This window comes from Falco rusticolus, chromosome 1 (assembly GCF_015220075.1).
Source record: "Falco rusticolus isolate bFalRus1 chromosome 1, bFalRus1.pri, whole genome shotgun sequence".
In the NCBI taxonomy this organism is placed as follows: Eukaryota; Metazoa; Chordata; class Aves; order Falconiformes; family Falconidae; genus Falco; species Falco rusticolus.
This window is the reverse complement of record NC_051187.1, coordinates 71,696,928-71,717,561: the sequence shown is the minus strand read 5'-3', so window position 1 is coordinate 71,717,561 and position 20,634 is coordinate 71,696,928. Positions and strand designations below refer to the sequence as shown.

The window sequence follows — 20,634 nt, the reverse complement described above, 5'->3', positions numbered from 1 at the left end:
TGGAATTAGAATGCAAAATGTACTTCAAAGCTTCTCAAAGACTCATTCAAGAGCCATATCTTATACCTAACACACTACAATGAAGTTTTCTATGTAGAGAATTATAAATAATAACAAACCCACATCTCAAAGAGTTAAAAAGAGAGCGAATAATAGATAAGTCAGCTGATAGAGGACCAGATAGCTATAGGAAGGCTTACAGTGTATACAGTGTTCCCCAGGAGCAGGTAATCTGAAGTTTTACCATTGCCGAACACGGTACCTGGGGAAGGAAATATGGATAAAAACATTTAAACATCCACAATAGCAATATATATTTATAAAATCTTATTTAGGTACAAAAGAGATGGTAGCATTTCCTACAGGGAAATACAGCAGATTTCACCTTATTGAACAGTAGAGATCGATGACTTTTATAATTTTGAGTCCTTTAACACTTTTAGTGACTTCAGGCATTATGCTAGAAGCAGGAGCTTTTTGTAACATCATATACCAATATGAATAATATTGTATTCAGTAATAATTAGAGTGACTTTAAGAGCAGAGATACAGTATCTTACCTTCAGAAAAATATGGAATAGAATAGTTATAGTGTACATTGATTGTAACATGTAAACAAACAGAAACCTTAAGAAAGTCAGATTTTCACTGATTCTGGGTATTTTTGGTATAGAAACTTATCTTTGCTTTCATCCCTATTTCTGAGATTCAGTAAAAATACAAAATATACTCTATTTTACTTCTTGAGATGCTTGTTATTCATAACGTTCAAAATTTACCCAGCTCAGATATATAGAATCATAAAAATACATATCCACTTTGCAAGTATGGATATACACAGAGGATTTATGCAGTCAGTACCCTAAAGAGATGTGTTTGCATACAAATTATGTGTACTGTGGTTCTTAAGTTCAAAATTCTGAAGCAGTGCATTTATGTTTATTTAACAGAACTTACAACTATTGTTAAAGCACAGGCTTCTCTGAACCCAGTTCTGCAAAAGTACTTGGCAGACATGGGACAACACACAACTGACCTATCCAGAGAGAATTTCTCATTGTCAATTAGAAGTTCTAAACTTGCTATATTTTTATGTGTTCCGTTTAGAAATGCTTTTAGCACTCAAGATTGTTCATGTACTCCAACTAAACCAGAACACTTACTCTTCTGTAGAGGTTCTAATCACTGGAAAATTGCTTTTTACTGCCATCACATACAGAGATATCACAATGCTGTGCATGTAGTAAGCAAGGATAAAAGTACAAGACAAAAAAAAAAAAGAAAAAAGAAAACACACTAATGCTGAGGAGCATAAGGAAGGATGCTTTTAAAAAGCTATGTTAGGGAAAGAGAAGAATAAAGGTGTTTGGTGTGGTTTTTTTTGCGGGGATGGGGATGGGTTTGAAACTCCTCATATTGGGCTGGCCAGAGGAAGGTGCAAGCTGATAAAAATGGTTTGTAGTTGAAAACACTTATTTTTCCACTATCCTTAGCTAGCATATGGTATATTAAATGCTGCTAATTAAGTATGTTTTCATATTTGTGTAGTGTTTTTTTCCAGCTTTCATATCACCTTCATACATGCTTGAAATTAAATTCATTTTAGTCACGGATGAAGAGCGCTCCTTTCTAAAAGCTTTTCAGCACCTGTGAGGCCATTTTATCTGGGAAAGAAAAAAGATCTATTTCATGATATTCTGAAGGAGACAGCAGGTGAAAGTTCACACAGAAAATCAGAATAAAAATGCTTGCGAACAGCCCTCCTTAACTTAGCCCAGCTCACAACAGCTGCCTCCTTAGCTCTAGTGATACTGGTTTGCATTCCTGATACTTCCCAGATTTAACTTTCTCCTTGGACAGACTAGCATACCACAAAGGACTACAAGAGCACTGGAAGCCTGAAAACAAAGCTGAGACCATGGCTTATTTTAAAGGCTTTATAAAAGAGGGAGCAGTTGGTGGATTTACTTGTAGATGTAAGTTTGGCTTCTGCCATTTACTGTTACGTTGACAAAGTTGCATCAGAAGAAGCTTCAGTGAAGATTTATGTCCTTTTCATATCCACATGATGGTACATGGAGTGCAAAGACTCTAGTTTTGTGTACTGTACAACGGTTGGGTCTCATAGAGCAAATTCTGACAATTCTTACAAATCCATACCTATTCTCTGATCACATATTTCTTGGTGGACTCTACTACAATGCATGCAGTTTGAAATTTTCCACTTACAGATAGGAAAGAGGTGGACAAGTGAGACTGAAGAGTAAACAGGAGAAAATGCTCAAAGAGATGGACAGACTGTGAGCTCTGCGAGATTTTCATGATCTTCAAGATTTGATTTTCAACTTTCTAATAAATACCTGCCCAAACATGCACTCTCCTGCTTTGTACATACACCTAGCAGGAATAGGCAGGCAGTTAAGTCTGTTCCCATCATTCAGAGTGCTGGGACTCAGCACTCATGCACTTGTTACACACAAAGCTGAGCTATACCCCATTCTTCCCATTCCTTTTTTCATGTCTCAGGGTCCTCCTGTGCCTCTTCTTTGCTAAGAGAAGGTGGAGGCTGAGATCCTTTCTCAGAAGTTACCCTTTCTGGTGGATATCTCTGGCACTCATCAGCTCCTCCCTAGGAAACTAACAGCATTATTTACCTTTCCTCTTTGCACACACAGACATCAGAGACCTAATTAACAGCAGCTCCCATTCTGTGCTCATTTCCCCTTCACACAGCAGTTGGGCTCATGGCAGGTACTGGACCGGTTATACCGCCTACCATGTACACCATCCCCAGGTCCTAATTCTGCTCCCCTTACTCACCCGGCCTTTCTCTAGGAATGAAAGAGGGAGACAGAACGCACTTTGTTCTGACGTGTAGAGGCCATTTGGCAGCAGGTCAGTTCTAGCCCAGGGGCTGTGAGCCCAAGAGGACTGAGCCCAAGCGGACTGCGCTACAGCGCTCTCACAAGCGCTCATGTAAGTATCTCTGCTTTGCCGTTCACACACGAACTCCATTCTGCATCACCACGTCACGAACTCCATTCTGCATCACCACGTATCATCACGGATCGGCTACAGCTTTGAACAGGGATTTTGGCTTGGATTTGAGATTATGGTTTTACAATATGCATTAACATTTTCGGACGTCTTTTTCCCTGGGCTGTTTAAACCTCTCCCCAGCAAACCGCTGCCACTGAACTCACATCCAGTATGACATGAGTGGCCTTTCAGAGAAAACAGGCTGACCTTTACTTCCCTTTACCCATCAGAAGACACTCATCTGTAGTCAGTGAGTACAAAATACTCTGCAAGAGGTTTTCCCCTTACCCTTTTTGGGCACAAGCAGCTGTGACCACCTTGCTATCCAGACCCAACAGTTCCAAAATGTCCATGAGAATACTTCTGTCCCCTACGTGAGGGCAGACTGCCTGGCTGCACCAGGGAAACCAAGCAAACTACTGATTTTACAGAAAAGCTCCAAAAGTGGAAGCAAAACAAACCCCCCTACGACAGCCCCCCCAACCATTCCCATAAACTGGAAGCAGTACTTTCAAGTTTCCTTTAATTAATACAGCTTTCCTCCCAACCACCCCATTTCCTTCTGCAGCTCAGGTGCATACACAACAGTTGAACTAGAACAGTGACATGACTAAGCTGTCCCAAGATGTCCCAGTTCCCTCTGTCACAAGTCCTCATACAGGATGTAAGCTAACGGGTTTGTATGCCCTTGAAGTAACAGGAGAGAAGGTACACATATCAGCAATAAAAGTTTACAAAACATAAGAGACAACGCAAGGGACAGTAGTGATTTAGGATCTTGTAGGTATTTACCATAGTAGCGTATTATAAAAAAATAGCATAATTAAATAGCAATGTATTTCTCTCTACCTTGTTTCAGTTTACTTAAAACCTATTTATAAAGTTTAATGTATATGTACATAACATTATTCCTACTTTTAAACAATTTTAAATAAAACATTTTAAATATACTGTATCTGCTCTACTTCTAGAAATGGTATCTTGAAATTCAGTTACACCAAACTGTTAGTATTTATAAAGCTTTCCTAAGAAAAAAGAAGGTATTTAGACATTTTGTGCCTTTCAATATTTTTATTTTTCATAATACTTACCATGCTGGAGGGCTTTTAGTGGAAACCAAAACAGAATGAATGAGTGGAAGAGGCCATTTAAACAATGAACCCAGAAAACCTAAGGGAAAACAGAAAATCCATGAGAACCATTTGCAATAAACTAGCTCTGTGAACCCTGACCTTTCTTTTTATCTGTGTGTTAGATTCACAAAACATGTTTTTGTTAGGCCACCACTGTGAAGTAATATAACTGACAGACACTTTCTGCCTCTTAGCTCTTCATGGGTCATTTGTTTATTTTTATACTTTGAAAAAAACTGTGTATTATCCCCTCCTTTTAATTTCAAATCAGAAGGGAAATTAAAATGTATACATATGGGAATATCATCAGAAAAATTAAACTAAACCAGACAACTGGAACAATTGCTACATTCTAAGTAGGGAATTACAAAGGACTCTAGCTTTTACAATTTATATTTTGCGTAATAAGAAATTTGGATGGTAGAACAATCAAAACCTGAGTTTTATATATACCTACCTACACATTCCCACATGCAAAGGAACTAAAAAAGGACAAATACAAGTATCTTGCTCAGATTTCTTCTTACCCGCTCCATTCTTGAAGTGCATAGCTTCACCATATTAAACTTCCTTCAATATATTTGCTAAATAATTCAAATTTTAGTTTCAAACCTATTTTCATTTGTAAAACATGCCTTCTGCAAAGAACTGTATTAAGTTTAAGGATAAACAACGTATTGATACTCTCCATAATATAACGTATAAAGACATAAAAAGACTTGATAAAAAATATGTGACCCATTTCCTTGAGTATAGCAGTCGTGTTTTTCATTTAACAATGCTTTTGACTATCATAGCCTTTATTGTGTATTATGAGTGTTAAGGTGTTCAAACAATTGAAATTAAGTTGCCTGCCTCACATTTTCCACAACGTCTCAAAGTCTTTTGTTAGATTATACAACTACACTAGGTTGTATAATCTAATTTACACTCCAATACTTTGCACATTTGAACTTGTGCTACTCATTAACCTTTGTCTCTCCTTCTTGCTATGTCATTACCAGAAGTTTTTATTTGACAGAAAGCACAGGTGGGTGCAAGAAAAATTAGTTCTACTTTTCCATTTTTCTGACCAATTCTTATTGTCACATGCTAATCCTTTAACCTCTGTCATGACCTCATAACCTTTGATCCCTTTTACCATAACAAACATCTGCATCAACATTCAAGGCAGTAATGTTTCCAAATCTTTACACCAACTATTCAACTTATATAGGTGGGAATTTTGTAGCTGGGAAGTTTGTAGATGTTTACTCATAGCAAGTGTTCTGTGGGTATAGCCACAGAATGTCCAATGAAGTCAACAATACAACTGTGCAATAATAAAAATATTATAGGCATATTTAAAAACAGAAAAATCCAACAACTGTCACTCATTACTTACATTATTTATTAGAACTATCACAACACAAAAGTGTCTGTATTAATGGACCATGAAAGCCTGATATTAGTAAAGCATTCGCAATAAAACATTTTCCCTCATTTCCTTGCAACTTTCACATTTTTGGAGGTGAAGGGATGAAGTGAGGAAGGAGAAAATTCTCATATGCTTCAGTGAACAAAGATAGTTTAGACAAATAATTCTATACAGATAGGGGTACTCCAGTTTTACAGCACAAGTGGCACAGTTACAAGAGCTGAGCATGCTGTATTAGCTCTGCACGTCTACTACAGATCATCACGCATTGGATTATTAGGTATTGTTAATTCAGTGACAGATGGAAAATGTCCCCAAATTCAACATACAACGACATTACTTGATATGTCCCAATTATATTTAGAAAAATAAAATAAAATCGGAAGGAACTCTTACAAATATCACAGTATTAAAGAAATTGCAGATTCAGGCACAAGTTTAATTTCATTTTTTGGAGACATTATTTATGGACAAAACTACAGAAATTGTGTATGCTTTACATACTTTAGAGTCCTACATTCTTTTACTACTTCTGGTGCTAGTCTCTCCAAGATGAATGTTGTCCATTTCCCACCAAAAAGTTGCCTCAGGTTCCTTTTGATCCACCCTGACGCATTCTTAACTGACTCCAAGTATTTTTTCCCAAAACTCAAAATTAAACCATTAAAATCACAACTCCAAATTGACAAAGAATCGTACTAGGTCCCTCCCTCTACAAATCTAACAACAGTTCTTATTGTCCTCTGCAACACTTCTCCCCAGGCTTCAGTAATCCATTTCCATATAACAGTACAAATACATACAGCCCAGCAACAAGAGAGGTCTAATCACTTCTGCCTATGGAAGACAGCTTTATTACCAGCAGTGAAAAAAATAGGGGCTGAAAAAAATAACATGCTTGCTGTCCATTTCCGTACTTGCTAAAAACAAGTGGACAATTGGAAAGAGTAGTAATAAAAATCCCCTCAATTTTTAATTAGAAACAGCATAGAACAGAAAGGATAACTATACTGAATTCATATTAATCTCTGCTTTAACTATATTTGATTTTTTAAAATCTACCTTAGTATTAAAGTCCAGTGCATTTTGGGAAGTCTTGTATAACTCAGGATATTTCAGCATGTTCTCTTTTCGGCAGGATCTCTCAAATATTCCAAGAGTTAGCGGAGGCATTGCTGTAAACATCTAGTAGATGGATTAAAAAAAACCAAAACATATTGCAAAACTTTAAGAGGCAAGGACTTGCTTAAGGATTGCTTACTCAAGAAACTTTCATGATTATGGTTGAAAAAAAATGAAAACACACACATCATCTTACCACATTGTAAAGACCTATACACCATCTTTCAAAAAGAATTTGTCCAGAAAAGCCATTGACAAATGCAAACCAGATCTGAAAGAGAGGAGAACTGTCTATTACTTAAATGTCTTGCAAGGTATGATCAATAGATTTTTTCTTCACCTTCACAAAAAGGCGTATCCCTAGAACATGTTAACAACACATTTGAAAATATTATGGTTTAAACCCATATATAAAAAAAAACCTCCAAACAAAAAACCCCAGCTTGCGTTCAAGAAGAGGTAATGGGCAATCTAGTCAAATATGTGAGCTACACCACCTAAAAATGAAAACACTTAAAGGAGGTAGCTATTTTCAGAAGAAACACCATGTTCTTTAAGCATTTATGAGTGATTTAAGTTCACTGCATTTATACTGTATTTAATTCTTAAAAAAAAGAAAATTTCTGAGAAATTTGGGGGAGGGGGGGAGGGATGACACAACCTACAGATCAGCAGCAGTCCTCCTAACTGAATTCACAGACTAAGGTGCAATTTGATACTGAAAACTGTACCAATATTCCTTACTCATACACAAAGCTCATGGGAGGATGAGGCTTTACCAGAGCACTAAATCAACTACAGCTACTTAACGAGCACTAACTCAACTTCAGAGTACTTTAGAGACAATCAGACGTCTCTTCCATAGTGGTATAAAAGTTTTACCACTTTTTGCTAAAAGGTTAAAAAAATTAGCAAATTTAATTTGAAAGGCACATTAACGCATTTTCTTATGTTTTTAGAATAGCATGCAGTATGAGTGCTTTATTTCTTCATGCTTACGTTAGTTCAATGACAAAGTGGAGAAGCAGCATGTCTGATGAATCTTTATTAACAAGTTACACTGAAACTATATTGCCCATTACAAACATAAGCTGTACAGAGACAGAAATTAAGGTCATCCAAACAACATTCTACTCAGTTTAAGATTCATGCTTTTCAAGTGAATTTTTAGATGCTGCATTACAGAGTTTCCTACAATTCACATTTCATCTGACTTTTAAGATGAACAGATACAATCAATATGTATGTTTATCAGTATGTTCCTGGGCTGGCCTCCAGGTGACCAGATTCTATGACCAAGCTCAGATTTTTTTATCCTGTGGCGGAGCATCCGAACAAGTTTGTGACTATTTTGAGATGGACACCCCCCTCACCCCCCCAAAATTAGCAACTATTAACACTAAAAATGAGAGGTAAAATCCAGCCAAAATTGCTTTTTGTTCAACCAGTAAATGAAAAGCAAATAGGTTTTTTTTGGTGGCTGATTATTGGAACAAGATTGCATACTTGTCATGAATTCTAGAGGCTGCAATACAAAGATAGAGAATACACTGAATTTTCTGAAGTCTTATAATGGTAAATTTCTTTTCTTTGGTTGATTTAACAGTAACAAGCACTATTTTCTAACCTTTCAGTCTACTCACTGAAAAGACAATGGAATTACTTTATGCCAGCTGAATCAGATTTTTATAAGCTCTTGTGCATTTTTTTACTTTAGAAATAGGAGTTACTATCTGACTGTGATGAATTTAACAGACATTTTTTAGCAGCAGTTTCTCAGTAGTTGAGTGTGAGGGAGAGAGGTGAGTGAATGAGTTGTTCATTACTGAACAATTAATTAGACACTCAACATCAACACAGTTTTTTGGATACTTTACAACTAAGCTAAACATGTGAACCTAATCCCGAACCCCATCACCACTGCTGGATACAAGCTGCGCTCCTCAACTGCCCTGTCTCTTTTCAACCTACTCATTACACACAGTTCCTGCACCATTTCACTCCCAACCTAGGAAGGTGGCTAGGCAGACACCTCTTGAGAGAGAAGTGAAGCACAGATATTATGATATGATTTACTCCTCAATTTTTTTTCTTGTTTGTATCAAATACTGGAGCAAATTTTAGAATTCTTAATTTGAAAGAGTTAGTGTGGTGGAAAATACCAGCTTTAATAGAGAATATGTGACTCAATAGCTGGGCATAAATATGTGTACATCTCATTGCTAGTAACTTCAGACTGAGTTTAACAAAAGTACTACAACTCTAGCAAGAAAACAAAACAGACAGCAAGTAGACATATATTTGACCCTCATAACCAAGGAGTATATGGAAAGAATATTAACTTTCTGTTCTGATTGAATTAGCAGTCAAAATGTTATAAAATGTTTAAAAAGAAAGGCCTAAATACATGTACTGAATCTCTTCCACATATTCACTATTCTTAAAAGGTAACTGATGTCAAGCAACACTTGTAAATGTTTTGGAGTAGATATTTTAAAGAAATGCAAGTATTTAAGTTAAAATTTTAATGTGCAATGGAATGGCATACATGAAGTTGCTACCAAGCCTCAGAAATGCTACACATCATTTTATTCCTTAAAACCCCTGTTGACTGCAGTTTTATTTTGTACAGAACTTAAGTTAAAATTTTCAAGCTATTTAAAATGAGAACAGTTTTACTGTAGAATTGTGAAGAGGCATAATATTAAATGTCCTGAAATCTTAGCATTTACGTTCTTCCAAAGAAAGCATGCAAGTTATAGGTTATTTTAATTCAGTTTAGTGTAATAAGGAACTGGAACATATCTGGGTCAGAGCTCTAGAAGCAAGCCAAGAAGGAATGAAATTTGGTAGCACCCCAGGTTCTAAAGTTCTTGCTGAATCTATATAAAAATAAAATAAATGGTTGGGAAGAGAAACCTTTCAACGGGGTAAAAACAATGCCCTCTGTAGCTGAAACACTACTATTTAGGGGAATACCAGATACACTACTTTAAGAGACAGAGCATCTTTAATGTCTAAGCAGAAACACGGGTTTTCTATTGTTTGCAAGATAGTATTTGAATGTTCACATTAAGAACACCTTGGTTCAAAAAGGAAATTTCTAGAGGGGAAAAAAAACAAAGGCAGGAGGGATAAATACAGCTCTCATCTCAAACTAAGAGCAAGGAAAAAAAAATAAGCCACCTACTTACCCTAACTTCTGAACCTTGGACCCCAGAAAATTACTCTTAACCATGCAGGAAAAAAACTACTATAGAGCTTACTACATTACTAATAGTGACAATGACAAGAAACACTTGCTTCACAGTGGGAAATTTATTCATGCAGAAGTGTATTTCAACCTAATTACAATGGACACTAAGGCAGCTGTACCTGCAAAATAGGTTTTCAGGACATGTATGTGACACTAATTTAGGAGCAGACTCAGCCACTTCTTTTTTAGGGGGTAGGTCCTACTCTAACAGCTGAAATCACTAATCCAGCACCACTATACAGGACAGGTGATAGGTGTCCTTCAGAAGTAATTTAGTCCACATACATGAGGGGAAGTGAAAATTCAGACTATTTTATAGTTCAACAGCTACATAATTTCCATTGAAAATGAAAGATTTAGGTTCACAGCCCATTTAAATGAGATGGGCCTCTATGCAGATCCTTGTATTTCTAAGTTTTCAAACCATATAATGCAAAATTGGGCATGAGCACAATCACCTTCTGCTGTCTGGGTTTTAAACTGAACTCAGTGCAGTTTGCATACATTAAGTAAGCCCTGGCATACTGAACAACAGCACCTAAACTCTACAGCTCAGAAGCAGTGTGAGCATACACAGAAAGCCTACTCATTCTTGGGGTTATGCATGATATGGGTCTCGATATGACCACAGGCATTCGTCTGATGTGTCAGGCAAAGGAAATGGGAATAAAATGATAAACTTCAGTTACGGACATGAGCAGCAAAAAGTGTGTAACTCAGCAGTGGGATGAAAAGGGCTTGAAGGAAAAAAAAAATTAGAAGAAAAAGATTAGAAAAAAAAAAAAATCATCATCCAAAGTTTACAGAACAAAACAAAAAAAAAAGGTCATTACAGCTCTAATTACTTAGTATAATTGAGTTGTTCACGTAGCATCACTTAATTGTTACAGACGGCCATGTTTAAAGACCTGTGACTGAACTTTAAAAGTGAACTCCATGCATCTGTTTCTTCTGTTTGTATCCTGGTCTTTTATCCTTTTATTTGAATTTTCCCCTACATAAAATATGAGCGAGCTATATAGATCTTAAAAACCTATTATTTTTTAAATTGTAAACCTTTTTTATTTAACATAAAATAGTTATTTTGTGTTATTACTAGCTAGCAGAACAAACAGTAATAATAGGAAAATTTTGTCCCTCTGATGTTGAAGGGAGATTTGCATAATGTTACAAAATGAGTAGTTTAACATAAGAGTATATGCAGTAATGGTAATTATAAAACCAACACCAATCCACAAAGGAGTTCTTAATCACTAGATCAATCTGAATCCCAGCCATCATTATAAGGTAATGACAGCCCCTGCAAAATAAGTGTGAGACTCTGCATAGGCTTATCCTATGTGAATGTGGCTTAATACAGGCTTAATAATCCACATTAGCAGTCTGTTAGAAATTCAAAGTTTTCATTTGCAACTTAGAATGATACTTCAGATTACAACCCCTAAAATTACTGGGACTAGTCTCATGCAGAAGATGAGGCCCATGTTTAAACACCTATTGCGTCAAGACACAGTAGAAAGTTATTACAGACTACTTCTAGTTTCATATGAATAGGAGTTTAAATGTTGATAAACACTAATCACTTTGCAGGACTATTACTATAGACCTTGACCATTTTCTGAACCAAGAAACCAATGGCAGTTATTTTGTGTTACCCCATGAATGCCTAGGAAAAAGGCTGTATTTTACATTAAATGGAATTTGTTACATTACTTGTTTCATTAGTACCGAGCAGACATTTAAAAATATAATATGCATCTATTAAGGAAAGGTAGGTATTTTTAGTTATTGTCAGATAATAAAAGGAAACTTGTTTAAAGCAACTTCCAGACATGCCTTTCATAGTATTATTTTCTAAACTCCAAGACAGAGGAGGCGTGGCTACAAAAGCTTCACAGACGTTTTTCTGATGTAGCATTTCTGCATATTAAGCAGCAGCTTACAAATACTCATTGAGCTCTCTGCTCCCACGCCTGATCTGTACAAAAAACTGAAAAGAGAGATTCAAGACTGGCAGTTGTCCTTTCTAGAGACATTCAATGATGAATTTCTGCCCATTCACTCACAGTATTGACATGAGCTATTAACATCTGTGAAAGTTTTCTGAGCTGACAAACGTTGGGTATACAGGAATTCAAGTAGAAGTCATCTTGTCTTCCAGAGAAGGTGTTATGTGGCAAAATGCTTATATGCATTATACATCAGGGGTCATAACCCATATAAAAATGATCTCTTTGCCCTTCTATCCACTCAGGAGGTAAAGACTCTTCTAGTCTTTTGTATTTTTAGACTATGATCTCTGTACCTTGCGTTTAACTTCCTTTCACAAAGAATACAGTGGGATATTTATGTCTGATTTAAGTCATAAACTTGCAATGTGTTTGCAGGTGACAATGATAGAAAATTAAGAAAAATAAGGCAGTATGTTCTAAAGCCCAACTTTGTATGTTTTCTATGAACACAAAGTATACATTAATACTACTTTTTCAAATACTTCAAGAGCTACTGCTAATCAGTACTTCTGGAAGTCTGATCATTTAAGTAGATATTCAGCTTTTGAAATGCAGGATCTAAAGTCTGCCATCACTTCTAAAGCAAAAAAGGATCTTTAATGGATTCAGTTTTTCTATAGCTTCCTACTTCATGTTTATCTAAACAGGCTACAAACTTGCTGCTACTTAGATTGAAGTCTGTTTAAAGAGGAAAAAAGTTAAATTTAGAAAATGTAAAAAATATCCTAAGAAAAACGCACACTTTTTGGCTACAACACTTGTACATAAAAATATGTTTATAAAGTATTTTCAAATATTTCAACGGCGTAAAATCACACACAAATATCAAAATCGGAAATAGTAACCTAATGTTTATATCAGGTCTAACAGAAAGAAGGCATTTTATTTCAGTAGAAAATGGATACATAACTGAGGAAGTTTCAGACATTAATTTGAAAATATATTTAAAAAGTTAAAAGTCTTAAGAATAACTATTAATCACATTAATTAAAAATACAGAACCGACTTACAGAAGTTATTCTATGATCAAGCTTTGCAACAAATTGTATTTTTTTGCCCACATGTTTAACCCAAAGTATCATTGTGACTATAAAGTCTGAATCAATTATAAACATAATTACTATATAAATATTTGGTTATAAAAAAGCAAGCAGCTGTTATAGGAAAAAGAGGAACAGTAAATGAGGGAGGATTTTAAAATCCATTTAAAATTACACTCAAAATTTTGAGGAGGTCATATGATCATGAAGTCATGAAAACCACAGCTATACATGCTGTCCTAACCAATAAACACATACTTATTACAACACAGTCCTCTCACACTACTATATTTTTCAAATTATTCCAGCCTCCTTAAAATCCCAGGTGAGAAAACTAGGTCAGCTACTTCCAGGAAACTATCCCTGCTCGTGAACTAGAGCCTAAGGAGGCATGGTTACCACATCAACGAGTGAAAGGTATGCACTAGTGCAACTAAACTTATGTGTAGAAACCCTATACACTGCTCTAAACAGCAACAGCCCTGCAGTTCAACAGTGACCTGAAAAAGAGCTTCAGATTGCGAACTGGACAGCTGCGGACACCAACAGAAAAAGCTTAATCACACACATCTCTTAATACATTTAAGGCTCCTTGTAACTGTATTCCTCAAATACTGTAATGATGTTATAGATACAGAATTTTAATAAGCTACCAGTATTATGCAACACAAACATTCAGTACTGATTAGTATGTATTTTAAGACAATTGGGTCTTTTAAAGTAACAAAAAAAAGTAATCACTCCAGTATTAATCAGTTCACTAAAAAGCAAGATTTCGGTACTAGTTAAGTGCTTACTGAGAGTTTAATTGCTTCTTTAAAATCATATATAATAATCAGAAGTGCAAAATAATAAAGTTTTTTCTTTCAAGAAATAACATTTACTGTACTCTAAAATTACCTCGATAATATAAAGGACTATATTCTTGTAGAAACAATACAAGATGCATTTAGCTACTCTGTTATAATTCCAGGCTCCATGAACCAGCAACAAGTTCTTCAAATACTTGAACTGCAAAAAACGAAAAATGAACAAACATACAATCAGAACACGCATACACAAATATTAATCTGACGTTAAAATACTTTATTGCAGTATTTACAGTGTAATGACTTACCTGAGCAATCGAGTAGTCTGAAGAATTAGCAGCCTGTAGACCTTCGTTCCCACTAATACCAACACCGACGTGTGCTGTTTGTATCATACTAACATCATTTGCTCCATCACCAATTGCTAGAGTTACTACCTTAACTTGTTTTTTAACCATTTCTACAACTTCAGATTTTTGGAGTGGCGATACCCTAAGAGATTACAGAAAGAAAAAGGTTTAATACAGGGCTTTGAAATGAATGTACTTTTAAAATGTACTTTGTATTCTGTGAAAAGGTAGTAAAACCAGGCCAACTAACATCCTGGCCGGCGACATGGTCTCGTTATTGCCCTTTAGGCTATACGTTGAAAGCACATGCCCAGTAAAGTTCATAGAAACCTTGGATTTGTTGAGGCAAGACATTAATAGGACTGGAGAGACATAGGTCAAACAGGAATGGGCCCCTAAAACAGCGTAATGAAGAAACTCCAAACCCTGCCACTACTGGTGCTAGCTTACAACAATTGCAGATTTTGGGGTATTTTGTTGTAACGCTTTTTACTTTCCTCCCTGTTTAAATACATTTTACAACCAACCAACAAGATATTTAAGACACAGGTGTCAAAGCAAACAGGAGCAAACAAAAAGGGTGGACTGCCACTATGTTAACATAGCCTACAATGCTAAGTAGCGGAAGCAATTTTGAACACTGACTCTTGATCCTCCACTTGAACTGCTGATAACTTCTCCCTTGTTCTTTTCATGACTGTTCCAATTATCTGCCATTAAGAAAATGTCTGTCCACAGTTGAGGGGACAAATTCTTCCAGAAATGACTCTCAAAAGCTCTATTGATGAAATAGACCAGTTTTGGCTCCATCTACCATTGTGAGTGTCAGACGTGTACCTTTAAATTCATGTTGTAAAAGTCCTACTCTGTATGCTGAAGTTCAGTCCTTGTAGTATTTGAGACATCATAACTGAAAGTAACATAGAGACATTACTTGCTAGGACTGGTCTGTTTCACAGGGTGTAGAAAGGAAGGAGCAAACCCTAACCAGTGTGACAATTCACTGTTGAGCTTCCTGGCACTGGAGTCAAGGATCAAACCCTCCCTCTCCTGTTTCAAGGTACAGAAACAAGAAGAAATATTAAAAGCTCTGTGAGTCTGTCTTCCCCTCCCAAACTGTTCACTGCCTCCTACAAAGAAAGCAAATCTGGTATCAAAGCATAACTCCTGCTGTGGAGCTGGGGATGTGGAGCTGAAGAACCATCCTTTACCCATCTATCTTTCCAGACAAATTTATTCTAGATGCCTCCATGCAAAAACTAGATACGGATAAGAAGCAGAACTTGCCACTGAATATATACTGACACCAAAAACTGGAGGAAAACGTGTATTTAAAACTCATCTCTTACAAGTCTTCTATATGCGCACCCATGGTTAATAACCCCTCTGGTACTGTAAGCTTCTGTAACTTCACAATTTGGGATGTGAAAGACTCCCCCTGCAGTGACAAAATTTCAGGGTTAAGGCTTATATAGGGATGTTCGTAACCTAAAGTAACTCCTCCAGGCCAAAACCCAAAATCAATCCACAGAAATATACAAGAAATAAAGAATGCAAATTTGTTCGCCAAAAATTGTAAAGGAAAAGCACAAGAGAGCAATTACTTCCAAATAATGTTCCTTCCTGAACATGCTCTGTATATTGCTGCACACTGGGACACTGCCAAGTAACAGGGCCTATGGAGTTCATGAGTGTAGTTCTCGCCTGAACCCAGACTGATGCATGGCCTTCACAAGCTCAGTAACAAAAAGAAATGTTACCACCAGACACCAAAGATTCAGCTGAATTACGGCATATGTGCAGTCCTAAAGTTCCTCACAAAAGATCCTGCAGGTTGAAGGTCCCAAAGGCACCATTCTCATAAGTACATGAATACTGGAAGGCCTCGTGATACTTGAGAAAATTATACAGTTATATTATTAATGAGATTCCTGATGGGCAAGTCCTTTCTAGTTTGAAGAATTATAGCTCAAAGAATTCTATCAAATACGGTAAGTGGACACGGCAAAAAAATACTATCCTGTTTGTATTGATTGATTTTTACAGTCACAAAAACAGTGCTAATGAGGAAATTAATAAAACCAAGCCACCTACAAAAGGAGCAAAAAATCTTTTCAACTGTATACATTAGTCAATTTATTTCTCAGTACACGGCATAATAAAATGTTCTTGTCTGCCCACTGATCTCTGGCATTACAGCCAAGGCTGATTTTTTTGCCTGTCTTGACACTGGACAGACTGACATTACAGGTTAAAATGCATTGCTCTCTATTTGGACCAAACCTTTGATCTATAATTTAATTTTAGAGGAAGTTTTCTTTTCCAACTAGTTGCATAAACTTCCTCATCACACTTCTTCCTGTCCCCCCTTCAAAAATCACCTAACAGAACATAATCCCCATCTCTTTTCAAATAAAGAAGAGAGGTTAAATCCCCCAGAGTCAACACCAAATTTTTACAGTTAAAGAACAGTGAAACACCAATTATATTCTTTCCATTAAGCACATGGGTACTAACAGCACTGCTTGGTCATCACTTTTTCTAGCTATCTGTAAACTTTACCATAGCTACCAAAACCACAACCAATAAGCAACTGCATAATTACTGAAGATACTGGCCGTGCCAGCTACCTTCCATTCTGCCTGAATAAGAATGCTATTAGAAAACAGTTTTGTTTTTTTTTAACAGAGAGAGCACATAACATAATCTAATGTTCACATCACAGACAACCTATAAACTGAAAAAAAGGAAACCGAAGTTTTTCTTGGAATTGACAGCTGAAGCTGCTGACTGATTTGTGTTCATAGAAAAAATAAATGCAGCAGTGGTGAAAAGGTTCAGAAAAAACCCAGATTTCTGACATCACACTGCTGACATTATAATTTCCTTCATTAACAAATCCAAATTTGAGAAACCTAACTAATAAGGGCAAAAGTAGAAAGTCTCCTGAGAAATATTGATGAATACATCCTTTAGAAATGCAAATTTCACCAAACCAACATTAATTTCCTATGAAAGGAAAGCCTTTGCTCACTAAAATAAAAGCTATTGAAGTTGTTTCCCACTAAAATACAAGCCATTTAAGGCTGATCATGATTATTATGAAACATAAAATGAAACTTAAAGAAGCAAGCTTTTCTAGACAGCTTTTTATGTCCCAAACCACACATTTACTCATATAACACCCTGAAGAATTAAGTGTTGTTTAAACCAGTAAATTACAGTAACAATCACAATTCTTACTAGTTAATACTTACACAACATTTCTGAAACTCAGACTACTTAAAAGCTGAGAGAAGTTCCTGAACTATTCTGGTGGAGGAAGTCAACTTACCAAGCACATTAGAGTGAACTGGTTTAAAATATCAATTTTCAAAAAGAAATTATTAAAAAAACAAATAAATTAAGAGATCATGATTTGTCTTCTGACAATAAAAAAAAAATATGTATTTTTATATAAAGATAGGGAACTTCTGAAATTAAAGCACACTGTCTTCTGAAATTAATATTAAATTGAAGCATTTTTTTTGTATTATTAAATACAATCCCCCTTGTCTTTTGTAGAATGAGATCTTATGTACGCATCATAATCACACAACTTCACTATACACCATACTTTCAAAGGTATCAGTTTATGACTTCAGTCCACATCACCAAGGTACTCTCTTTACTATGGAACAGACTGATACTTGATTCAATTTCACTGTCATAGAAGAAATATGAAGGAACAGTGTAAGTTCCATAGCTCATTTGGAAAAGAAAAAAATTTCCATATTTCTCTAGTGAATGTCAGTATTTTTCATTTTACCTACCCTATAAAGTTACAGGAAGAAAAAACTCCGTATGTTTCAACAACCAGATTAAACCTCAAAATTAAGACACATGACTGAGTTCCCAGCACAGGGGTACAATAGCAGTGGTTGCCTCTCTTTCCTAGACCACTGTGCTAAATGCTGAGACAGTGTTGCGAAGGGAAACTGGGTACATGCTATTTATGCTTGTCTTTGCTCATGTACAATACTCTTAACTACCACTGGGTTCCAGTAACATCTTTGTAGCTCTTCTGGTTCTCCTCTCCGTTTGCCAGAGGACACTTTCTTGGTTCACGTTTGGTTGACGTTCCATCAGCTGAAAGAAACCCCTCAATCCTACTCTGTGCCAATTAAATAAAATTGCTTAAGCTTTAAGTGCTTAAAAATCACAGAAAAAAGTTGCATAAAATTTGCGTGATTTTTCAAGTGCAAAAAATAAAGGCATGGAGAATAATACAGCCTTCAGACTGAAGGTAGCTATCTAATTACTTTATTCAACAGCCTGCACAACACATGCTATCAGACTTTTGAAAAAGGTACTTGGGATGAATACACCCTTGTGGTGAACTTGGGATGAAAGCTTCTGAGCAACAGCTCTTCAGGAAAATTCTGTGGTTCAAGTGTATCAGAAAGCATTTCTATGATACTTTGTTACTTTTTATTTGTATTGTATCAACACTCGCTACAGCCAGCTTCTATATAAGATTCCTGACCCGAGAACTTCTTTTTCATCTCTTTAACCTTCCAGGAGCAAGTGGCTTGTTTCCCTTTCAGACAATGTTACTGGGCCAGCTGGAAGATGGCAGGCACTCTCACTGCCTGGTGCATCAAGTTCATGGTGAAACCAATAAAAAAAAATATCTGTTGTTCATTCTGTTCACTCTTAGCTGTACATTTTTACTACAGAATAATCCATTTAACATTCTTCTTGCACACATTACTCCGAAGCCAATACAGACTTGGAATTCAGTTTGTCAAAGTCTTTAAGCCAAACATCTGCTTGGGATTAATAACATATACAGATTTTTTTTGAAGTTAAATATCTGCTGAATTTCTCAGTTTCATCTGTGTTATGGCTAGTCTTAGGAAGAATCCATTGGTAATAAATGCTTCTGAACAAGTGAATACAGCTGAAAACTTCAAAAGAAAGTGATGTAATTTGTACTTTCAAAACCAAGGAGTGCTTAAAACGTTTACTGCCTTTATATGGATGGAGAAAAGGCTTACATTTTCATTTAGTCGGGACAATAAGTATTTACATGATTTACCTTAATCAAAAATTAGTATTTTTAAACTTTTTAATTTCAAGTTCACAAACAAGGTAATGAAATTTTTGTTAGTAAAGATGAAGCATTACAACAAATACTTTGACAGAATTTTGACTTTTGAGAAGCATGTGATATTAAGAAAAAGGACATACTAAACCAGTGAGTGTTACAAGCAAATACTTCAGTTTTAAACCTGCAGCCAATTTTTAAACAGCTACAAAATATGTCAGAGCATATACCTAGACATGTATTGAAACCAGCTGACTTAAGTATATTACGGAAATGTAGACATGGCAGAGAATGCTACCAGAACAGAAACTTTCATTTTGCACTTTCTGGTGTTTCATCACAAAAATGTTACCACTGAAAGACAGCTAAACGTGCAGACTATCCTTTGGTGGTTCTACAGTTCAACAAGAACAGCAATATTGTCTCTTCAAATGATATAAAGTATATTTTCAAATCAAGGAAAGAGAAAAAGAAAGTTTTTTTTTTTTAAGAGCATTTCTACATGCATCTCCTGGTTGATTTTTACTATCCTGAGTAAAACTGGAAAGAGTACAACAAGGACAAAGCTCCAATCTGCCTGCCAGAAAGACTACTACTGTTAGAAAGATGCTTGTACACAGTATAGACTGTGTATCAGTGTAAGATCTCAGCTTAGAAGACAGTAAGACCTTACTCTGAAATTCAGTTTCATGCTGGAGCATGGCTACAAAGCTAAACGATTAAAAAAAAACAGTATTAGTACTGAAACCCCCCAAAAACTCACTTGGTAGCATAACATATCACTTGACAGAAATGATGGAAAGACTACAAACCAGGTGTTTATTTGGACACTATAACCTCATTTGCTTTTCCCTGTCCTCTTGCACGGCAGAAAAATAGGTCCATTTTGAACGCTGATTTTCAGATGAGTCTGCTTTATCTTAATGGAACATTATTAAACTCTCTAACTGAACCCAAGAACCCTCAATCAAAAGCAGACAATCTATTAAGGTGCACTTACAACAGCTTTCACATTTGTACAGACCATGTCTCTACCTTCAGGTAGATAACAGGATAGGCAATAACGAGGTAGTTGGTAGCAAGCTTATATAATTTATTGAAGGATGATTTGAACTTGGTAAGAAGTGATGCTGAATTTGAAGAATTACTTTGTTCCTGAACAAAATCCAGGCTGGACTTCCTTTTTCACAGATTCTTTTTCCAAGGCAATTATCATCAGGCATAGAATCCTATTTAAATACGGAATTAGGTGTAACTTGAATATGCAGATAATCGTGAACATTTCAGTACTACATTAATTGTGAGAATTTGAATCTGTGACACTGGTGTATATTGAGAAACAGCAAGCTATAGGGACTCCTGGAGAG

General features: G+C 35.9%; 1 protein-coding gene across 4 annotated transcripts in view; it reads right to left on the bottom strand.

The window, feature by feature from the left end:
• The window catches only part of ATP8A1 (ATPase phospholipid transporting 8A1), a 117,502-nt gene that overhangs the window by 29,130 nt on the left and 67,738 nt on the right, over positions 1–20,634 (bottom strand). For all 4 annotated transcript variants that reach the window (XM_037384024.1, XM_037384014.1, XM_037384032.1 and 1 more), the window contains 6 exons: positions 14,137–14,320; positions 13,920–14,030; positions 6,908–6,982; positions 6,652–6,774; positions 4,131–4,209; positions 201–262 (listed from right to left, as the gene is read on the bottom strand). In XM_037384024.1, coding sequence (XP_037239921.1) covers positions 201–262; positions 4,131–4,209; positions 6,652–6,774; positions 6,908–6,982; positions 13,920–14,030; positions 14,137–14,320 — 634 coding nt within the window. The remainder of the gene's footprint in view (positions 1–200; positions 263–4,130; positions 4,210–6,651; positions 6,775–6,907; positions 6,983–13,919; positions 14,031–14,136; positions 14,321–20,634) is intronic.